The 22,662-nt window shown below is 38.2% G+C and overlaps 1 protein-coding gene and 1 long non-coding RNA gene across 12 annotated transcripts; both read left to right on the forward strand.

Moving 5' to 3' along the window:
* Positions 1-9,818: 9,818 nt before the first annotated feature.
* On the forward strand, positions 9,819-12,082 carry LOC112194990. 11 transcript variants are annotated; one of them, XR_002934245.2, is made up of 7 exons: positions 9,819-9,976; positions 10,161-10,332; positions 10,445-10,529; positions 10,797-11,202; positions 11,431-11,467; positions 11,581-11,672; positions 11,768-12,082. It is a non-coding gene; the product is annotated as an uncharacterized LOC112194990 (long non-coding RNA). The 11 variants fall into 11 exon arrangements; XR_002934244.2 differs by having other exon boundaries at positions 9,841-9,976; positions 10,158-10,332; XR_002934251.2 differs by having other exon boundaries at positions 9,868-10,332; positions 10,797-11,003; positions 11,102-11,202; positions 11,314-11,467.
* Positions 12,083-13,221: 1,139 nt separating this feature from the next.
* On the forward strand, positions 13,222-17,877 carry LOC112192731 (sulfoquinovosyl transferase SQD2). Its single transcript, XM_024332590.2, has 11 exons — positions 13,222-13,809; positions 14,919-14,985; positions 15,210-15,280; positions 15,413-15,530; positions 15,692-15,765; positions 15,890-15,945; positions 16,026-16,109; positions 16,328-16,415; positions 16,498-16,575; positions 16,970-17,026; positions 17,157-17,877. The coding sequence occupies exons 1-11, from the start codon at positions 13,469-13,471 to the stop codon at positions 17,656-17,658; spliced, it is 1,536 nt and encodes a 511-aa protein (XP_024188358.1). The 5' UTR covers positions 13,222-13,468; the 3' UTR covers positions 17,659-17,877.
* Positions 17,878-22,662: the final 4,785 nt, after the last annotated feature.

Genomic DNA, 22,662 nt, shown 5'->3' on the forward strand with positions numbered 1-22,662 from the left:
CAAACAAAGAAAAAATACATATCTGGAGAGTCTGCTTGGATATCCTCCCTTCTTTGGGCAGACTGGCTTCAAAACGGGTGGTTCAGGACTCGTATATGTGTGTTCTCTGTGAGAGTCAAATGAAACAAATCTTCACTTATGTAGGGACTGTCTATTCACTAAGGAGGTGATCCAAAAAAACGTCATTCTTCAGCAGGTCTGTTATAGCCCGCACAATATGCATAGTGATGTGATTGGGTGGTTGAACCAATGTGCTCAGGAGTTGTCATTAACTCAGTTTGGCGAACTATTATTCTCTCTTTGGGGTATTTGGAAGGAGAGAAACGACCGGATTTGGAATCAGAAGCAGTGTCAGGCTCTGGATGTAAGTGTGGGACTTGTGTCAAGACTGCAGGAATTTAGATTCCACAGTTTGAAATCGTCCCCGCCTAAAAACAGAGGCAGGGTCGTGTGGAGAGCTCCTCCGGTGGGCTTGGTGAAGATCAATGTTGATGGGGCATTCCATCATGTATCTCAGAATGGGGGACTGGGGTTTGTCTTCAGGGATGAGGATGGTATCATGCTGGGAGGTGGTGCTTGTTGATTGAGTGGGTTGACATCCCCGGAACTCGCTGAAATCTTGGCCTGCAAGGTGGATTTGGAGTTTGCGGTGGAGCATGGCTTTGGGCCAGTTATGCTGGAGACTGATGCAATGGAGGTTCAGCGTCAAGTCTCAGCTTATGATGCTGTTAATACATCATTGCTTGGCAGAATATATGAAGATGTTAGGTTGCTGCTGGAGACTCAGAATGTCTTACATGTGAGTCACATAGGTAGGCATGAAAATAATCCACAACTTTGTTTGCTACAAAGTTCTCTCATAGACCACTGTCAATTATTACAGAGCATACCTTGTCTTTGATGATACATGTAGTTTGGAAGTCGTCGTAATCCGGTGTTGTGAATATCCAACGTTCCAATTTTTTTTTTTTTGGATTGATGAGGTTGTCATAGGGCGAATCCCTTGGCGTGTTCCTCTCCAACGAAACTTTCTTTGATAGATACTCTACGACCAGCGTCGTTGAGGTTGGTGGTAGTGAACTTCTCCCTTGAATGGTCGTATGCTAAGAAGCGGGCGATACCCGCTCTGATACCAAATGATGCGGGAAGCGTGAACAAGATAGTAAGAGGCTCCGTCAAGCGTCGAAAGCCATATGAGATGAGCTAGAATCCACTAGCAATTACGGGCACAGCCGTAAGAAAGATAGAGAAACTTCTCTAATATTTGGGTTTTTATTGATAACTTGAATGAAAATTACAATCTAAGAGGTGCTTTATATATAAGGCACATAGCATAAACCTAATACAACTAGAAAACAAAAAGAACAATTTATTATAGACTAAAACTAGGAAACCTAATTAAATAAAAATCGAAAATAAAATCCTAGATATTAAATAATATTACACAAACATATATTTGGAATCCCAACCAAGATTTCGCTCGAGAATCCCGATATATTCAAAAGAGTAATTTATGATTAATTTCATCATTAAGAAGCCTATTTGAATACTAATTTTCAATATTCAAATCATTCTTCTTAATGTGCATACGCTTTTTTCTTTTCGAGATTCTTTGTTGAAGTTGGCTAAAATCTCGTCCTACATCGCCTAAAAACAGAGGCTAGGTGGTGTGGAGAGCTCCTCCGGTGGGCTTGGTGAAGATCAATGTTGATGGGGCATTCCATCATGTATCTCAGAATGGGGGACTGGGGTTTGTCTTCAGGGATGAGGATGGTATCATGCTGGGAGGTGGTGCTTGTTGATTGAGTGGGTTGACATCCCCGGAACTCGCTGAAATCTTGGCCTGCAAGGTGGATTTGGAGTTTGCGGTGGAGCATGGCTTTGGGCCAGTTATGCTGGAGACTGATGCAATGGAGGTTCAGCGTCAAGTCTCAGCTTATGATGCTGTTAATACATCATTGCTTGGCAGAATATATGAAGATGTTAGGTTGCTGCTGGAGACTCAGAATGTCTTACATGTGAGTCACATAGGTAGGCATGAAAATAATCCACAACTTTGTTTGCTACAAAGTTCTCTCGTAGACCACTGTCAATTATTACAGAGCATACCTTGTCTTTGATGATACATGTAGTTTGGAAGTCGTCGTAATCCGGTGTTGTGAATATCCAACGTTCCAATTTTTTTTTTTTTGGATTGATGAGGTTGTCATAGGGCGAATCCCTTGGCGTGTTCCTCTCCAACGAAACTTTCTTTGATAGATACTCTACGACCAGCGTCGTTGAGGTTGGTGGTAGTGAACTTCTCCCTTGAATGGTCGTATGCTAAGAAGCGGGCGATACCCGCTCTGATACCAAATGATGCGGGAAGCGTGAACAAGATAGTAAGAGGCTCCGTCAAGCGTCGAAAGCCATATGAGATGAGCTAGAATCCACTAGCAATTACGGGCACAGCCGTAAGAAAGATAGAGAAACTTCTCTAATATTTGGGTTTTTATTGATAACTTGAATGAAAATTACAATCTAAGAGGTGCTTTATATATAAGGCACATAGCATAAACCTAATACAACTAGAAAACAAAAAGAACAATTTATTATAGACTAAAACTAGGAAACCTAATTAAATAAAAATCGAAAATAAAATCCTAGATATTAAATAATATTACACAAACATATATTTGGAATCCCAACCAAGATTTCGCTCGAGAATCCCGATATATTCAAAAGAGTAATTTATGATTAATTTCATCATTAAGAAGCCTATTTGAATACTAATTTTCAATATTCAAATCATTCTTCTTAATGTGCATACGCTTTTTTCTTTTCGAGATTCTTTGTTGAAGTTGGCTAAAATCTCGTCCTACATCGCCTAAAAACAGAGGCTAGGTGGTGTGGAGAGCTCCTCCGGTGGGCTTGGTGAAGATCAATGTTGATGGGGCATTCCATCATGTATCTCAGAATGGGGGACTGGGGTTTGTCTTCAGGGATGAGGATGGTATCATGCTGGGAGGTGGTGCTTGTTGATTGAGTGGGTTGACATCCCCGGAACTCGCTGAAATCTTGGCCTGCAAGGTGGATTTGGAGTTTGCGGTGGAGCATGGCTTTGGGCCAGTTATGCTGGAGACTGATGCAATGGAGGTTCAGCGTCAAGTCTCAGCTTATGATGCTGTTAATACATCATTGCTTGGCAGAATATATGAAGATGTTAGGTTGCTGCTGGAGACTCAGAATGTCTTACATGTGAGTCACATAGGTAGGCATGAAAATAATCCACAACTTTGTTTGCTACAAAGTTCTCTCGTAGACCACTGTCAATTATTACAGAGCATACCTTGTCTTTGATGATACATGTAGTTTGGAAGTCGTCGTAATCCGGTGTTGTGAATATCCAACGTTCCAATTTTTTTTTTTTTGGATTGATGAGGTTGTCATAGGGCGAATCCCTTGGCGTGTTCCTCTCCAACGAAACTTTCTTTGATAGATACTCTACGACCAGCGTCGTTGAGGTTGGTGGTAGTGAACTTCTCCCTTGAATGGTCGTATGCTAAGAAGCGGGCGATACCCGCTCTGATACCAAATGATGCGGGAAGCGTGAACAAGATAGTAAGAGGCTCCGTCAAGCGTCGAAAGCCATATGAGATGAGCTAGAATCCACTAGCAATTACGGGCACAGCCGTAAGAAAGATAGAGAAACTTCTCTAATATTTGGGTTTTTATTGATAACTTGAATGAAAATTACAATCTAAGAGGTGCTTTATATATAAGGCACATAGCATAAACCTAATACAACTAGAAAACAAAAGAACAATTTATTATAGACTAAAACTAGGAAACCTAATTAAATAAAAATCGAAAATAAAATCCTAGATATTAAATAATATTACGCAAACATATATTTGGAATCCCAACCAAGATTTCGCTCGAGAATCCCGATATATTCAAAAGAGTAATTTATGATTAATTTCATCATTAAGAAGCCTATTTGAATACTAATTTTCAATATTCAAATCATTCTTCTTAATGTGCATACGCTTTTTTCTTTTCGAGATTCTTTGTTGAAGTTGGCTAAAATCTCGTCCTACATCGCCTAAAAACAGAGGCTAGGTGGTGTGGAGAGCTCCTCCGGTGGGCTTGGTGAAGATCAATGTTGATGGGGCATTCCATCATGTATCTCAGAATGGGGGACTGGGGTTTGTCTTCAGGGATGAGGATGGTATCATGCTGGGAGGTGGTGCTTGTTGATTGAGTGGGTTGACATCCCCGGAACTCGCTGAAATCTTGGCCTGCAAGGTGGATTTGGAGTTTGCGGTGGAGCATGGCTTTGGGCCAGTTATGCTGGAGACTGATGCAATGGAGGTTCAGCGTCAAGTCTCAGCTTATGATGCTGTTAATACATCATTGCTTGGCAGAATATATGAAGATGTTAGGTTGCTGCTGGAGACTCAGAATGTCTTACATGTGAGTCACATAGGTAGGCATGGAAATATGGTGGCCCATCTGCTAGCTCGCCATGCTTGTTCTCTAACAGAGAATGAATTTTATTTTTCAGTCCCCGATGTTTTACAAGCTGTAATTGCAGCTGATATTTGTGCTTTGTAAACTCTTCTTTTATCAATAAACAGCTGACCTCCTTGGATTCAAAAATAAGGTGGCTTTTGATTGTTGGCTTTGTGCTTCTACCGTCCACTTGAATCTGCAGGGCAAATTGGGCTGCTCTGCTTTGTTGGGTCAAAAGATTCAAATATAGTAGATATAAAAAGTCGGGATATTCGCCGAGGTTGAACAACAGTGGTCCTGACATCGACTTCTGATTTCTGTTAAGGCAAAGGAGGCACAGGACTCAAGGTCTACAGCCCATAAAATTGTCCGTATCCATAAGTTGTTACTTCATATCATGTTTGGTACCAGCAGATGATTCGAAAGGTAAGTTTCAACTTGGAGAATTAGCACAGTAATTAAACATCTACTTTTTTCATTATCATCCCCATTAGATTGTAATGCATATCATTTACACTAGTTTCTTAGTTTCTTTGCTTTGTTAGGCAATTCTGAGGAGTTTATGTAATTCTGACTGGACTCATTTTCCTTCTGCAGTTTCTGCATAGCTTCAATAGTGTTAAGATGGTATCTGCTTAACATACCATGCTTCAGGATTAAAACAGCATATATATAGCTAAATGCATAAACGTAGATATATATGGATTCAGGGATTAGTAGAGAAAGTTTTATGAAGAAAATTCACAGCAGGTGTGATTTGCGATCATTATGTATCTCTCTTCCTACATGTTACAGATGAATTTGTGATGCAACAACCATGAACTCTCTCTTTTTCTTTTTCTCCTCTTATAAACATAAACATCCTTTACAAAATCTAGTCAACAATTTGAAGTAACTGAACTAGTCCTCTGCAGAGACGAAGCAGAATTCAAGAACTCGATGCAGTCCTCTAGCGCTTCGGCTCGATGAGACTCGATGGGATCTGATACAGACCTTGACCTTGTAAGGTTAGATGAAGACACCTTACGTGAACTCCTCTTCCTTGCTGAGATAACCCTTGCCACCTTAGCCCTGAGTCCGCGTAGAAATCTGACCGGTGCAGAGAGTGAATTTGTATCATTGAGCTGCCTGAAAGCCCAAATTCCACTGGCCATGTTTCTGTTTCCACCAACTCTGGTGCCACCACTCTGTTTCAGGTACATGATTGGCTTATTATCATACACATCGGGACTAAAACTCACACGCTTACTCGATTGCCTTGACATAATATTAGAGAGAGAAGAACACCAAATGATGGAGGAGAGGAGAGGAGAGGAGAGAAGAGTAGAGAGGTTAGGTTTTTGAGCAGAGGAGGCAGTTGAAGTTGGTTGTGGAGAGTATTATATATATTCGTGATGGGATTGGTATTGAGAAAAAGAAGCGAAGGAAAAGGAGGACACAGAATGAAAAAGATAAAGAGAGGAATAGGACTGGTTTTCTCGCTGGAACGAAAATGATAAGTACGTAGTGGTCTGTTTGTGTTAAAGCATATGCTGGTTTTGACTGCAAGACCAAGCAATCGTTTGGCTCAAGCAGTGACTAAATTCGGATATATGCATGAGCCATGCACATGGCGTATGTGATGTAAGAATCTACTTAGCTCACATTCTCTGCAGGTCATTGGAATTGATTTAACTATTTTAAAATGGAGGGGGCACTTATTACCAATCTTGAATTGATTCTATATTATAGTATTGGGTATTATGATGCGAAGGCCTGGTAGCAAGAAAATTGAATCTAGTACTGAGTTGGGATGATTATGATGACATAAAGAAAATGGGAAATGGGGTTTGGTCAAAAGTGAAGATTAAAGTGGTGGAGCCATTGGAGGAGGAGTGAGGTTTTAGAGGGGTGCAAGAGAGACAAGCACTCGATTCAGTTGTCCCCATCTCCATTGAGTCTGTTTGAATCAGATTCTGGCTTTGAGAAATCAAGGCCTATTCTTTGTGTGTGTTACTGTGAAACAGAGAAAGAGGAAGAGAATCTGTTGAACTAGGTGGGTTTTGATTTTACTTTTCTGTTTTCTCTTCTTTTTAACTTCTTTGGCAGGGAAAAAGAAATTCCTGTCTTAGAATCTGTTTGCTGGAGTGGTTCTTTTGACTGGGGTGATAAAAAAAGGTTTTTCCCAGTTCCCAATAAATCTGGATTGCATATTCAGTCAAGAACACATTCCATTGTTTAAAGCCCAAGGGAGCAATATTTCATTGGATTCATATTGTGATGCCCTTTCCTTTAGTGTCCCTAATCAATTGATCATTACTTTGTGGCTAGTTTAGTTTAGCTCCTTCATGTTTGAATTATAGTCCAAGTCTTCTACTTATGTTTCCCAGCAATCAGTGCATTTAGATTGAAGAAGTCAATAATAGTTTATTAAGATGCTGTAGCTGACATGACCAAGTTGACTTCATTATTCATGCATGCCTAACCATGACTGCAGAGTGCAGACTGCTTCTAAGTTCTAACAGTAGCTGCAATGGGCCTAAAGCTTTGGTACTTACATTGCAATGTAATTTAGGGCTGACTTACTAGTCTTAGTTTGGCTATTCTTTTATAGGCCTTTATCCATGTTTTGATAGGCTGGGTGTAGTATGGAACTCAGTGTCATCATACATCACATAGTCCAATCTCATTTCCATTTTCATTATGGCCAAGAGAAATAACCCAACAGCTGCTAAAGCATTAGGATGTCTGCCAAACTTAAATCGTGATTTTAAGTAATTGTCGAATTGACGGAACTCGATCCAATTATTGTTACAGATTTTTAAGTAAAAAAATATGAAAAATTATTAAAAATAAGGAGTCGCAATTTTTGAATTTCGTCACTTGAACCAGTTTCTAAAATATTCACGATAAGTCTCAGCATTCCACGACATGTTACCAGAAACCTCATGACAACTCTAAAAATTCTAAACTATATTAAGATTTTTTCTTGTCATAATCTCACAATTAATGGAGCATGATTTGTAGAATGTGCCCCAATTGACTGATTGCAAAATTTTTGAGTTTTTGGACCCCCTTGTGTTTTTCAAACTCATCCTTCCTATATGAAAACCCTATTGTATTTTCTGCCCAATTATTTTAACTCCGACAGCTTCTTATTCCTTCTGAACTCTATACGACCTTAACTCCATTTTATTTTCCAAATTCCAACATTCATTCTCGCTTGGTCGCTTAAGGTTCAGCATCTAGGTTGAAGGTTTAGATCGTGGAGTTTTCTCAGTTAAACAACAATAATCTAACAAAAATCTACATTAAACAGAGACAGGCATTGCTTTTGAGATATACAGTTTATTGACTAGTCTTTTGATTGTAACATCTGACCAACCATCATCTCTACCGCCCTCTCTCTCTCATTTTCCATTTGAGGCTGATTAACACTGTTACAGATGCTCGTTCTCTAAAGTATGATTCTCTTATTGTCTAAAATTGCAAGCACGCCTCTTTGAGCTTATCCCAATGTTTGTTTTCTTCACCCAAGAGGAGAGCCTAGCAAAACAAAAGGAATCCCAAGCTGGTTAGTGTTGCTTTCGACCAGATTTGTAAGCATGTGAACCTCATAAATCTTAAGTGATATAGACCAGCATATGTATCACATTACGTAATTAAACAGTTTGCATTATTAATTAATCTAATTATGACTAAGACTACTTAATTAAGATATAAAAAGCTTTTACATTATTTTGGTGTGACCACATGATAATTGGATATTCATAGGAATATGTTATGGTTCCAAGGATATTTTGATGCATTTTTGGATCAAAACCATTGACTACCATTGGTGCTTCAAGGAAAATTGGGTTGACCAGTAATTTTATATCAATACAGGGGTTGCATGAAATCATCTTATCATCATTGATTTCTACATGAGACAAACTATAGATGAATTTCCACGTCAACGACAATTTGATCTAAGGTGGATCAACAGGATTATCGAAGGCAATCGCTTTCCTTCTCGAGTTTGTGTCTGTTAAGGTATGACCGTATGACAACTTAGAGGCTAGTGCATACTGCTCTTTAAGACTCTAAAATTGGCATTTAGATTTCCCCATTTAATAGACCTCCAACTTATTTTTACAAATAATCAGTATACTATCTACACCTCCTTAATTTTCCCATAATACCCATCATCCAATAATATCAATAAAAACCTTTTTTTTAGAGTGTTCTATTCATATACCTCCAAAATGGGTAGTTGAACCTCCATCAATTTTTGAACATTTCACAATATTATCTTACTCTTGATACAATTAGGCTGAAAAAAAAAGAGAGAGAGAGAGAGAGAGAGACTACTTTCAATTGATAGTTGTCTCTCTCCATAATGTTTGTTTTTGTATATCTCTCAACCCCACCCCCCCCCCCCCCCCCCCCGGTTTCTTATTGTTGTTTTGTAGGCATATGCATCTTTAGAGGTCAAGAGCAGTTCATTGCTTCAACTTCCTAAAATTCCCTTGTTTCATATATTGCTCGATGAGAACAGTACGCTCCAATGGATGAGTATGATTTTAAGAGAAAGTTGTTTGTTGGTGTTTTGGTTAGAGAATATTACATAGGGTTCATTGCTTCAACTTCCTAAGATTCCCTCGTTTCATATATTGCTCGATGGGAACAGTACGCTCCAATGGATGAGTACGATTTTAAGAGAAAGTGGTTTGTTGGTGTTTTGGTTAGAGAATATTGCATATCCGAACTTGACTCGAGGAACTGCGAAGTAAGGAACTGGTCTGTTGATTTCTCCACTGCTTTTTTTAAAAAAAAATATGTAGGATTTCTCCGCTGCTTGGTAAGGATGAAGACCATAACAAAAACAAAAGGGAAAAAATGGCATGAGGATGACCATTCGTTGATTTCATACCTCTAAAAGGGAAAAGACTTTTTTTAATTATTTTTTTTCCTCTTTTGTGTCTTTATTAGTAATTTGGCATGAATTAACAAAGTCAACTATCACTTGAAAAAAGAAAGAGGTCAAAATGTCAATTTTTGAGGTATGAATAAAAGCTCCATTTTTTTAATTGAAAGAGGACTATATTTACAAGATGTATTCTGAGTAACAGTCATCAAAAAGACAACTATAACTTGCTCACCGAATTAGTTAATAAAACTAGTGTAAGCAAACTAAACTGGAGTTTCTATCGTGCACTCTAAGCACTGAAATTTCATAATCAGAATTCATTCGAGTAGTTTGTGTAGAGCACACCACAAATTATACATATACTAAAGCCCCTAGAGCTAGCACTGTTCATAGCATTGTTTGACTGAAAGGACATTTTTGCCCTTTTTTTCCCTTGATTTACGGCTTGCTATTGCAAATTTGTCTTTTTCCTCGATAGAACAAAAACAAAACGAAGAAAAAGAAAAGAAGTGATAGCTCCTTTGTAGCGGAAAGTGAGAGAAGGGTATCTGTTTTGTTTTGATAAGAGCGACTTTGTAGCTTGAGTGCGTGCAGGTTCGTAAGTTTTCTCCTTTCTGCTGCTATTGCTTTTGTTAGTTTTTGTGTGGTTTTGGTTTTTGATTGGGTTTTTGGTTGTCGATGGTTTTGAATTTCTATGGGTTTTTGATTGGGTCTTTTGTTGTCGGTGGTTTTGAATTTCTATGGGTTTTTGATTGGGTCATTTGCTGTGAGGAAGAAGAAGTCCTGTGCTAGCTGCTATATCCTTTCAGTATATAAGCGAATCGAGTTTCAGCTTCGCTGTTCTGTGTGATCAAATTTTGCCATCGATGTCAACGATCGTGAAAGCTTGGTGAGATTTCGATTTGGTACCAACACACTCTTAAAATAACGGAACAGTCGCATAGATGATGGTAAAAAAATAGATATTTCTTTATCTGCAAGAGCTTACCACTCCCTCTTCCAGTTTGGTAGTAAATTGTACAATAGCGACTGCTGTATCCCATGATAAAATCTTCATTTCAGGTATTTATGAAAGAAACCCAGAACATTGAATTAAAGTCAATGTTGTATCTGCAAGAGCTTACCACTCCCTCTTTATGCATAACATGTAAGTGGTGAAGTTGATATGATTACATGAAATATGTAAGGCTGCTGCACTTCACAAATGCTAGCTTTTCTAGACTAGGATTCTAATATGTTTACTCTGTATTGTTATAATTTAGTAATATTTTTTCTCCCAACTATCGATGACAACACAGAAATAGCATTGGTTAAGCAAAAAATATATATTAATTTGGTTCCTCACTAACCTGTGCTCAAGTAATTTCATTTGTTCATTGGATAAAGTTTTATGCTATCCTTTTATATTATGCAGGGCAAGCATTACTCCTAGAACTGTGTTGATCATTCTGGCTGGAACGTTCAGAGGCAATACAGTTATCCTTTTGAAGCACGTAAATTGCACTGAAGGAACAAGGGCAATAACGTCAGTGAGCCAAATTCATATGTGAAGGAAGTAGGAGTTTCAAAATTGAAGCTGAAGCAGCAGAGGATAAGGGGTCAAGGCACATCATGATAATTGGTTTTGTTTATTATGCTCACTGTTTAGGTCTGATGTAGTATTGTGAATGAAGTATTGTTGGGAGGTGTTTTGTAAAGTTTCGAAATTTCAATGTTCAGGTGTGCAGATTTTGCAATTCATGATGAGCATGGAGGTTGATTAGCTGCAGAATATGCTAAGAAGGATTTGCATATATATGTACTTTCAGTTGCATTACCATGTGAGTTGGTTTGTTTACTCGGTTTGATTTCATGTCTTATATTGAAATAATCATGATTTGATGAAAATTAATAGGTAGTAAGATTTGATTTGAGCAGTATGTCTCATGTAGGAATGATGTAACTGTCTTCGCATGCACATTAGTAGATAACGGATCAATTTTCTTGATATCTGACTTACTGCATTCCTGCAATCTGTTCGAGTCTAATTGGATTCTGTGGTGCTGCAGTTGATTGAGAAAGCAGCCGAGAAAGCCATTTTGCATGGTACAAATTTATTATGTAATTCTACAACTTTGCAAGATACGTCTTTTTATTCTATACTTCATATATTTTGGATTGCTTCTTAGTAGGTGAATGTATTTGAGTTTTGATTACAGGGGCTATGGCTGGTTACTTCTTATGAATTAGCAAACCTAAAGCATTTTTAGCTGATAAATAAGTGGATGGTGCACTTTGATTAGCAACTCAGGTAATTGTCTCTCTAATTTCCAACTTGGGCACCTCACTTTGTAAACTTTTGGTAACAAGTCAAATAATTCTCTATATGTTTCTATATATTACCAGCTTCGACATATTTCGATAGCTTATGCAATGACCATAAAATGATGCTCCTACAAGATCTACAGAGATTGGAAGCAGTTCTATATGTTTCAAGAGTACATCAACACAATTAATGATCTGTAAAAGTTCTGTATCAATGTTCGCGCCTCACAGGATTGTAGTTACAATTGCCACTGATTTTGGAGTGAAACCTACTTTTGCTCTTTGGGTTAAACATAAACATACTACCATGTAATATTAAAAGATCAATTGTATTACAACTTTAACTATCATATAACAATGATTCCCGCAGCAAAGCGCGGGCTCACTTCCTAGTAATGACTAATTCCCTTTTAAAAAAAATAAATAAATAATGACTAATTTAACTATTTCCGACCCCTGAGTTTACAACTTTGCATACTCCGAAATATTATAGAACTTTTAAAATAAACTAAAGAACTTCCTCTGTATGGCTGCTGCACAAAGAAAGAAAACAGTCCTCAACTGATTCAGATTGCGGTATGCTGGGGATTGCTAAGCTATTTAAAAGGCACGTTTCATATCCTTGAAAAGAATTATTAATTGAACCAAATGTGCATCCTGAAGAAGGAATTATTGAAGCAAACGAGTTCCATCTGGCCGAAGAAAAAACAGAAGATTCAAATCACCACACATGAAAATGCCAGTACGAGCAGAACAACGCACGTTGGATAATGTGGGAAACCAGTTATAAGCAAGCCTTGACCATAAAACAAAAAAAAAAATCATATGCATGCGACCATTTACTCCAAGTAAAAGACATGTGAGGATTAAGTCTTCCATCTGCAATTTTTCATGTTTTACATGGAGAAATCATTGGTGGGGATCTTTTTGTTTGGTATCACTGAAGTGTAAAATCAAGGATTTGACAGTTGCCTGATAGGATTGACTTTGGTCGGTGGAGGTGAAACCTAAGCTCTGTTTTTAACTTTTTACTTCATACAAGGAAAAAACAAGAGTTCTTTACTCTGATTCCTAATGATTCTAGGAAAAATAATCTGGCAAAGATAGTAAAATTATGTCCTAATACATTGTTTTTGAAATATAAAGTAATTATTTCATTTTAAAACAAATTATTAATAAATATACCGTTTTGACTTGATAATACATTATTTTTCAACAAACAAAAACCTAACGTATTAACTTATGTCACGTATTTGAAAATTACGTGTGCAAATATACACGGTCATGATTTATAAACTCTTGGCACATTGACCCATTATAAAACTAACTGAATATAAAGACCAAAATTTTCTTGCGAGAAATTATAGCGCTGTGTCTTGTACAGAAATCTATCATTTTAGAATATTCCTTTCTTTTCTTCATTGGATATTCCTTCATCTATTAAAATTCTAATTCTTTTCCTAATAAATTCAATTACGCAATAGGCAGACAGATTTTTTTTTGTTGCTTCTCTTGTCGAATTCTGCAAGTTAGCTTCGCAATCGTGTAAGAAAGGAAGAAGAGAAACTGAGGCCATTGAAGGAGAGAATAGTAGGGAGGCATATACTACTAGAACTTCCCATTGGATACCTCCTCTGCTAGAATATCCGTTGTTACGTTTCTCTTTTAGATTCCTCCCAAATAATCCATTCATTCCAAAATCCACATGCACCTACTTTTCAATTTTACTTAATAAAATCTTCGATCAAAAGCCACCTCCAACTTATACACTCAATCATCACCATGCCCTCCTCTCCTTCTCTCTCTATAAATCCCTCTCTCTCTCCCCCCTCTCTCTCCACAGCCACTCCCACTTCTTCATCATCTTTTCCTCATTCGTCACCTCCAATATTCCTCAAATTCCCGGGCAACCAATATTCTCGGACAAAACCCATTAGCCTTTCTGCTCGTAAAGCTCGCTCGGGCTACTCAGAAAGTAGAAAACTTGAGGTTAGAGCAAGCAAGATGACGATTACAGAAGTTGAGATTGAAGAAGAGGAAGAGGGTCCTCCCCCTTATGTTGAATCGGAGACCAACTCGAGGCCTCGCCGCATTGCTCTGTTTGTTGAGCCTTCCCCTTTTGCGTGAGTCCCTCAGTTTTTGCTTCATTGACCTTTTTTTTATTGTAAAGAACTGATCTTGATGAGTACTTTGATTGCGTCTTCAATTTTTTGAGATGCCCATTTGTGCAAAATGGTTTCTTTTGTTGTTTTTAGCTATGGGGTTTTAGTATTTTAAGCTTTAGTGATTGAAGTTTGTGACTTTAGGTTCTGCCATTGGCATTGGATTTGGAATTTGGGATCTAGCCTGCTTTAGCTATACTTACATGTGCTTGATGAATTGACTATGAGGGTGTGATATTATTCATTTTTTCGGTTCCTTTGATAGTTATACATCAAGAGTTATTGGTTGTGGCCACAATTTGCTTATTTTTAGTTTCATTGATATTGAATCAAGTTTTGATGCCATGGTGCTGTTTTAGTTAGTAGGTTCAGCTGGCGTTGATTTAGGGCGTGTCTAATGATTTACTGGTTCTTGCCTTCTAGGGGTAATCTAGTGTGCTAGCTGTTAATTGGGTCTGATGGTTTTTCTAATTGTGGCTGGCATTGGCGTTTGGGATTACATTTTAATGAGTAATGATCTAGTTTTGGCGCTTAGCATTTAAGAGTGGAATTTGTTTGTTAATCCTTGTTAATTCATGTCTGGCAACATAATGATCGTCATTTAGTGATCTATTAAAGCTTATTATTTAGTGAAGTTAAGGCAAATGTAGCTGCTTTTACTATAAATGGCGTTCGGATATTGTCCTTGTGGTTTCCTTATGCTAGTGCTGAATGAAAGTGTGTTATAACTCAGCTTGGTTGCCAATTCTCTAGCAGTTCACTATCAATGGATTACATGAATGATCCGCCATAAGATAATGATCCCTTTTCTCAGCTTGGTTCATAGGAATTTTGTAGGGGAGGAACAATAATTTCTGGAATGTTGATTTAACTCAAATATTATTTTGAAGAATGCAAATGTACTGTAATTATGTAGATCACAGCCTTGGTTGTTCTTCATTTATTGCAGAAAAGCCATAACACAAATATAAACATATTTGTTCTTTAGGCTGATGATTCATCATTCCTACTCTGATAAATATGCAGTTGACATGAAATACAAAGTATTTAATCTGTTGTGTATCTTGCAGATATGTGTCAGGGTATAAGAATCGATTCCAGAATTTCATTAGGTACTTGCGTGAAATGGGGGATGAGGTAAATTGTTTATATCACTATAGTCTTGTATCACTATGAATATCCTTCATTGAATCTTATAGACTATGAAAGTATAAACTGTCCCCATTGTAGTTTTGAAGCATAACAAACTTGAGCTCAGTCTTGCATTAGTGCTTCTTTTTACTCATTTTCAGTCCAATTATTGTTATTATTATAAAGGTCTCTATGTAAAAATTGACACTTCATTACCGATACATGATAAGGTGATGGTTGTGACAACACACGAAGGAGTGCCCGAGGAATTTTATGGAGCAAAATGTATTGGATCGCGAAGGTAGCTATCTTTGTTCCAATAGTTTAATGCATAAACTAAAAGTCTGGCTAAAAGTATGCAATATTTGCTATTCACTTTTCCATCTCTCTCTATTTATTTATTTATTTTTGTTTCTTCCCATTTTTCTCTCAGCTTCCCCTGCCCTTGGTATCAGAAGGTGCCCCTTTCCCTTGCGCTCAGTCCTAGAATAATTTCAGAGGTTGCCCATTTCAAGCCTGACATCATACATGCATCCTCACCTGGAATCATGGTGTGCATTTATTTTCTTGTTCATGTTGTGGTAGAGCGTAGATTAATTATGCTCCTTTTTTCGTTTCTATTTTCTTCTTCTTGTGGGTTGTTTATGCTTTCTTTATTACTGAGACATAAGAAATCAAAAGGTAGATGACAATTACATAAACTGTTTTGTAGGTATTCGGTGCTCTCATCATCGCTAAATTATTGTCTGTCCCCATTGTGATGTCATACCATACTCATGTGCCAGTGTGAGTGATCTCTTCCTAGTTTTCAGCATATAATGTGTCAGATATGGTGTTGGATTCTGATATAACTGCTTGTCAGAAAATAAAATATCACTGCTGAGGGCTGAACATTGTTCTTGGTACACAGATATATTCCAAGATACACCTTCAGTTGGTTGGTGAAACCCATGTGGATGGTTATAAGTATGTAACACTTCCTTTCTAGGCTTTTACATCTATATGATGCCAGAGCTTATTATTAACTTGTAGTTTGTTCTTCTCAGAATTCCTGCACACAGCTGCTGATCTCACACTAGTGCCATCAGCGGCAATCGCTAAGGATCTCCAAGTTGCTGGGGTCGCAGCAGGTGAATATGAAATCTGATACTTAACCATAGTGCATTTGGACCTTTAATATTGGTTCTCTATTTCCCCCTCTCAGTTAGTAATCTCATTTGATGTCTTAAATCCTAGATTCCATCCGCTGAATTCATTGACTGAATAAGAAAAATACATCTCCATCTGGCACTATAAATAAACTAATTCTGTTTTTTTTTTTTTTTTTTTTGTAATTTCTTATTTTCAGCTAACACAATTCGTCTTTGGAATAAGGGTGTTGATTCAGAAAGCTTCCATCCTCGCTTCCGTTCTGATGAAATGCGTTCAAGACTAAGGTATCATCTCTATTCTTCAATTCGTGTCTCTGTTTCCATGGTGATGGAAGTTGTCTTAAGACCTGTTTGTTGTCCTGAACAGCAATGGTGAACCTGAGAAACCTTTAATAGTCCATGTTGGAAGACTTGGAGTCGAGAAGAGCTTGGATTTTCTAAAAAGGTACCGTATATCACTCTTACAAATACGTACTCAATGGGAGTGATTTCTTTTATTTTAGAATATAGAATTTCAAATGCTTTCAACCCAACCCAAGATTATATCAAACCCCTTGGAAACTTTTTCATTTTTTCACCTTTCTGCTTAGTTCCTCTCCTCCAAATCAGTGGTAGACTTGCATATCTGTTTTTATGTGTTGTATTTAATACTAGACTGACTAGATGATTCATTGAATATGAATTCAGATTTATCAACCAATTAGACCATTAACATATTTGTCTTTGCATTGTTGCAACTTGAATGTTGTCAGATATTGTAGTATTCTCATCTGTAATAAATATGATGATTTATTACTTTTTTGAGTAACTATCTGAGATAAACCATTTTTTCTTAACAGTGTCATGGATAGGCTTCCAGAAGCACGAATTGCTTTTATTGGAGATGGACCATACAGGTATTTTTCTGGCTATACTGGCAAATATTGAACTTCTGTATTCTGGTTATTGGAGTTGGAACCTTATGGAGTAATAAACATGGAAACCACCTGCACTCGTATGTTAATTGTATGGCCTGTACTTTGGCAGGGCGGAGCTGGAAGAATTATTCTCTGGCATGCCTGCAGTATTTACAGGAATGTTAGGAGGTGAGGAGCTCTCTCAGGCGTATGCCAGCGGGGATGTTTTCGTGATGCCTTCAGAATCAGAGACACTTGGGCTTGTGGTATTGGAGGCTATGGCTTCAGGCATTCCTGTGGTAGGAGCTCGCTCAGGTGGAATCCCAGATATAATTCCGGAAGACCAGGAGGGGAAAACAGGATTTCTCTATAATTACAACGATCTTGATGACTGCTTAAGCAAATTGCGGCCTCTGTTGGAGAACAAGGAATTAAGGGAAACAATTGGCCAAGCCGCACGCAAAGAGACAGAGAAGTTTGACTGGAAGGCAGCCACTCGAGTGATACGAAATGAACAATACAATGCTGCCATTTGGTTTTGGAGGAGGAGAAGAGCACAATTCTTGAGACCTCTGCAATGGCTGATGAAACGTATCTTCCCACAAACCCCACCGGAAATTAAGTATAGATGATTCAAACCCTACTGTTCAGTACTGGTTGCTTGTAGACTTGCTTCAAAGAAGTTGTGGATTGTACTTGTGATAATTGGAATAGATTCATTTGTTTTTGTATATATAGTGAAATTGGACTCTGTATTTTTAGCCAGTTGTGCTGTTTCTTGTGGAGCAACGAACCCTTGCACAGTTTTATATGTAAAAACATACACAAAACTGCATACTGTGATTGTCACCTCCGCAAGTGTTTACAGTATCAATGGACCTTTAAACGTTAGAATCACTCTTTAACCTGATGTCAGAAGAAGCCAGTTTGCTTTGACTAGCACTTAGCTTCAGGAGGATCCTAACTTTATCAAATTGTTTTGAAGTTCCTCTCATAAATTACTGCTGAAATTATATCATGAACTCTAAACGTGATAATTATATCATGAACCAGAAACGTGATACGCCAGGGGGTTCAATCAACATTATTGATACTATCAATCAAAATTTTAGAGTCTCCCTCCACTTGGACAAAGTTTGACGCATTTATTCCCGAAGAGCAATTGTCTCATCCACCAACTCAACAACATGCTCAACATGTTTAGATTATGCCATTAAGGAAATGACATAGTAGACCCAGTAACCAACCATGATGCACAAACTTCGTTGTGAAGACTGTAAGAAACTCAAAATGAGTCAAAATTATAGGTTCTTGACCCAAAGCTCAAAATGAGTCAAAATTATCTCATTTACTCCCGCAACGAATTTTTATTCTCATTAACTCAGTTTAAAATAAAATGACATTTTTACCCTCAGTCTAATTAAACAACTACTTTCATGCCACCTCTTATCCCTTCGATCTACTCTCTCTCTCTCTCTCTCTCCCCTCCAGAAAGCGCCAACCACATCCTTGTACAGCTCGGCCTTGCCATCAAGTTTGCAGAGTAGCACAAGAACCAGCCACGCGATCCGTACTGAAATCGGCGACTCGTCGACTTCGTAGCAGCCGAAGTAGGCTTCCGGCAACGGCGTCTTCGAAATCCTTGAGCATCGTCCGGACGGCCTCGCTGAGTTTGATGAGAGAGTTAATGCCCAAAGATCGGACTGCCGAGGTTGATTCGAACGAGAATATGAACTCGATTTCCGGCCACAAATCGGATATGGCCCGATATAAATCGAGAGTCCGGAACATCTTCTAAGGAGATTTCTTGCATTTCGCCACCAATTCTGGGAAGCATTACGGCCAAAAGAGAGTTTTCATGGCGACTTTCACGGCCAAAAATGGTAAATCTGTGTTTGGTTTGGAATTGGAATGAAAGCAAAGACAAGTAATGATGTATAAGCATGGAATTGGTTATAGTTTGGGATTTAATGTATAGAAAACGAGGCTGCAAGCATTTGCTTGGCTTTAAATGTTTTCAGATTGTTCAATGTCTCTGTCTTTCTCTTTTCTTGCCTGTTTTGAAACAATGGTTGGGAAACTATGCTCATTTACTTGAAACATTGCTTCTTAAAATGTTTTGAGATCAACAAAACTAATTAACAATAAAGGTGGTTGTGATGTTTTTTTTTTTTATGGAAAGATCCTTTGTGGTGTTTTTTTTTTGGTAAAATAGGGGCAGAAGGTCCAAAAAGAAAAGAAAAAGTTATATTACTGAGCATCAGAGGGGTCTGTTAAAGGTTTATTGGGGGGCAATAAATGTTTTGAATTGATGTAAATTTCTTATTTTTTTTCTTTAATTAAAGTTTTATTTGTCTAATTTTATGGAGATTTGTTTCCATTCCGATGACCGAAACGTCTATTGCGGGGTAATACAGGTCTATTCAAGAGGCAATAAACTTTTCCGGCCCCATATGAGATCTCTGACAACCTCTTTGGGGACTTCCGGCGAGATTTCATAAACCTCTATTGCTCTCCAATAGACATCTATTGAGAGTCAATAGAGGTTTATTACCCCACTATTGGGGCAATAGAGGTCTATTGAGGGCCAATAGAGGTCTATTTAGAGGGCAATAAACCTTTTCCGGTGACCTATGAGATCTCTGATGACCTATTTTAGGATCTCCGGCGAGGTTTTCAGAAAAGTGCGATAGGCGGCTGCCGGTGATCGGATTCCAGCTAAAGTTGGCCGTAATCCGCCAACTGACTGCTGGAATCCAATGACAGGTGACCGGATTCCGGCATAGTTTCCTATGGTCTCTCTCTCTCTCTCTCTCTCTCTCTCTCTCTCTCTCTCTCTCTCTCTCTCTCTCTCTCTCTCAGTAACAAAGGGGTGAGGGTAAAATAGTTTCAAAAATAAAAAATAAAAAAAACTTTATGGTAGGCCTGGGCACGGTTTGGTGCGGGTCGGTTTTAGGCCCAACCCGCATCCGAACCGCAGTTTACGGTTTGACTATATTTGACACCGCAATCGCTTTTTTGTTAGCTGCGCCGATTCTTGGTTCGGTACGAGTTGGTGTTGGTGTGGGAAAACAAATGAACAAGAATAAAAGACGAAGAAGATTGACACCCATAGAGGATCATACATATAAACTAATTCATATACCCATGAACAAACCTTGCAGCTTTAATTGTATCCCAGAAATATCATTACAAGCTTATAAGTCAATAAGCAAAATATGCTGAACGATTGAGCTTACAGATAAGATTTCAATCCATCTTAATTAATCTTCAGCAATCACTCTTCATTCGATTATGCATGAACAATTCGCTTCCAAATCAAATAACAACATCACAAAGCAATCCATACCAAAGAAAATTTTAATTATTTAAGCCTTTGAGGAAATCTGGGATTCAATTTTTCTGGGTTTCAAGTTTCAGAGGTGTGAGAGAAGAGAGAAACGGCCGTGTGAGAGAAGAGAAAAGGTGAGAAATGAGGGGCCGAGTGCGGTCTCGAGGGTTAGGTTAGATATCAGGATTGGGTGTAGTCTAGTTCACATAGGCTCCAATTTTATCCAATGAGAATTGAACACCTATTTTAATAATTAAATATAAATCAGGTCGGGCGGTTGTAATCGGGCGGTTTTGGACAGCGACCCGATTCTGATCCGCATATATATGGTTCGGTGGCCCTATAACATTTTTCGGTGTTTTTTTTAATCGGTTCGGTAACCAACCCGTTTTTTGCCGTGCGGGTCGGGCGGTTACCGAAATTTTTTTAGAATACTCCTTAAAGTGTTTTGGGTAAAGGAGAATTAAAAAATCTTAATATGGTAAGTGAGAAAAAAATCGGTAGAATTGGGTTAAATTGACAAAATCCATTTTTACTTTTTGAGTTTTTGGACTCAACTGAACCTCAAATCGTGATGCAGAAACTTTGTTCGACGAAGAGTGGCCGAGGATCAGCGTTCCAGTACTGACATCATGCTCCACCTGATGGATAAGTGAAAGGAGAAAGGGATGGACGAGAGGTTTTTGGGCTCCATTGCCATTATAGAAAAGAAATACAAAAACAAAAAGGAAAAAAAAAATAATAATAAGGATTCTTCCGCTGCCGGGAGTCTCACCCGATAACCCGATTGAGTACATCTACCATTTTATAGTGTGCTACAGCGGATTTGTTGATAGTCAAAGGATACAAATTAGTATATATCAACTATGTATTTCGTATAATCCCATCACAATCCGCCAGTGCAGTTCTTTAGTATTGTCTAAAAGGTTTGAGTTTCTGGGTTCAAATCCCTGAGCGTACGGAATACTTTTTAAAGCAAGCCTTTTTCTTTTATTATTTGCCAAAAAAATTGCCACTAAATAATAACGCCCGCGTAAGTTTCTTCCCTGGCCCAGGACTTTGAACTAATATTGCAGTAGATAATCCCTAGAATCTGGTGTCTAGGCTACTAAGTTTCCAGGTTCAACCGCTCAACTACCAGCACCGGAATATTTTACTATTAGCTTCCAGTTTAGGTTTATAGCATGAAGTTCATAACGTAGCTCTCTTAAAGACTAACTCTCTTTATTACTTTTTAATATTCGATCTATAGCTATTCAGCAGCTCTGGTACGTAGGAATAACTCCACCACCAATTCGTGTGATGTCTGTGTTCACATATTTGAGAAAGTAGATAAGTAGTACCAAGTGCCATGGACCACGCTATCCCAGATCCATTGCATTCCCTTGTACCAATAAGTACTTCATAGTTCATATATGGGATTGAATTTGGACGATTGAGGTCCTTCTCACTAGGGCATTGCACATTTGCACGTTCCAAGATATTTGCAGCTAGTTTCTGGCATTCCGCCAACCGTAATTAGCTCTAGCTTACCTGAACCACCTTCGGTCACTGCCCTTAAGTTCAGCACAAGTAGTGATATAAGAAGGATTAGGATTCCGTCAAGGCAAGGGATGGTAGTTCTCTTCCGGAAATCACCAAAGCATTTTCAAATGTCAAGAAGAGGAGTATGAAGATCGCTCGATCAGCAACAACTTTCATCACTAACATTGCAAAAACTACTTAAAATCAACCCTTTTATAATGAGGATCGTACGTAGTTAATCCCTAAACTTGAAGCAGCATACGTGTAAGAAAGAAGACGGTAAAAAATGAACTTGTCAAAGGTACAAGATGATCTAACAGGGAATTGAATGGTGAGGAGTATTTCTGAAACATGTACAACTGAGTCGTGCATCTCCTCTTCTCAAAGCTTTCGAGTACAGTGCGATGTGCAATGCATTGCTGACACGCTACACAAGTACACTCAGCCAGTCACATGAAAAAGTTTGGCATTTGGGATTGAATGGTTGAGGTTGAGATCATATTGATTCGCTGGGGATATGCGGGGGCCATTGTTAGATATGATCATGATGTTTCTGCATCACTGGATCTTGTCCTGCCCAGTATTGCAGATCGATCAAATGAAACCAAGGCCAATACTTTCACAATCTTGAGAAACACAATCGCCTGTTCAATGAAACCAAGGGATCATTGATGCATTCACGAGTCTGTACGTGTCATGCTGTATTCATGTCATGTCAATGTTGTTCACGCTTTTTATTAGAAATAAATTTACGTTCCTAATTTTGTACCATGCATTTTCT

The sequence above is a fragment of the Rosa chinensis genome, chromosome 3 (assembly GCF_002994745.2).
Source record: "Rosa chinensis cultivar Old Blush chromosome 3, RchiOBHm-V2, whole genome shotgun sequence".
In the NCBI taxonomy this organism is placed as follows: Eukaryota; Viridiplantae; Streptophyta; class Magnoliopsida; order Rosales; family Rosaceae; genus Rosa; species Rosa chinensis.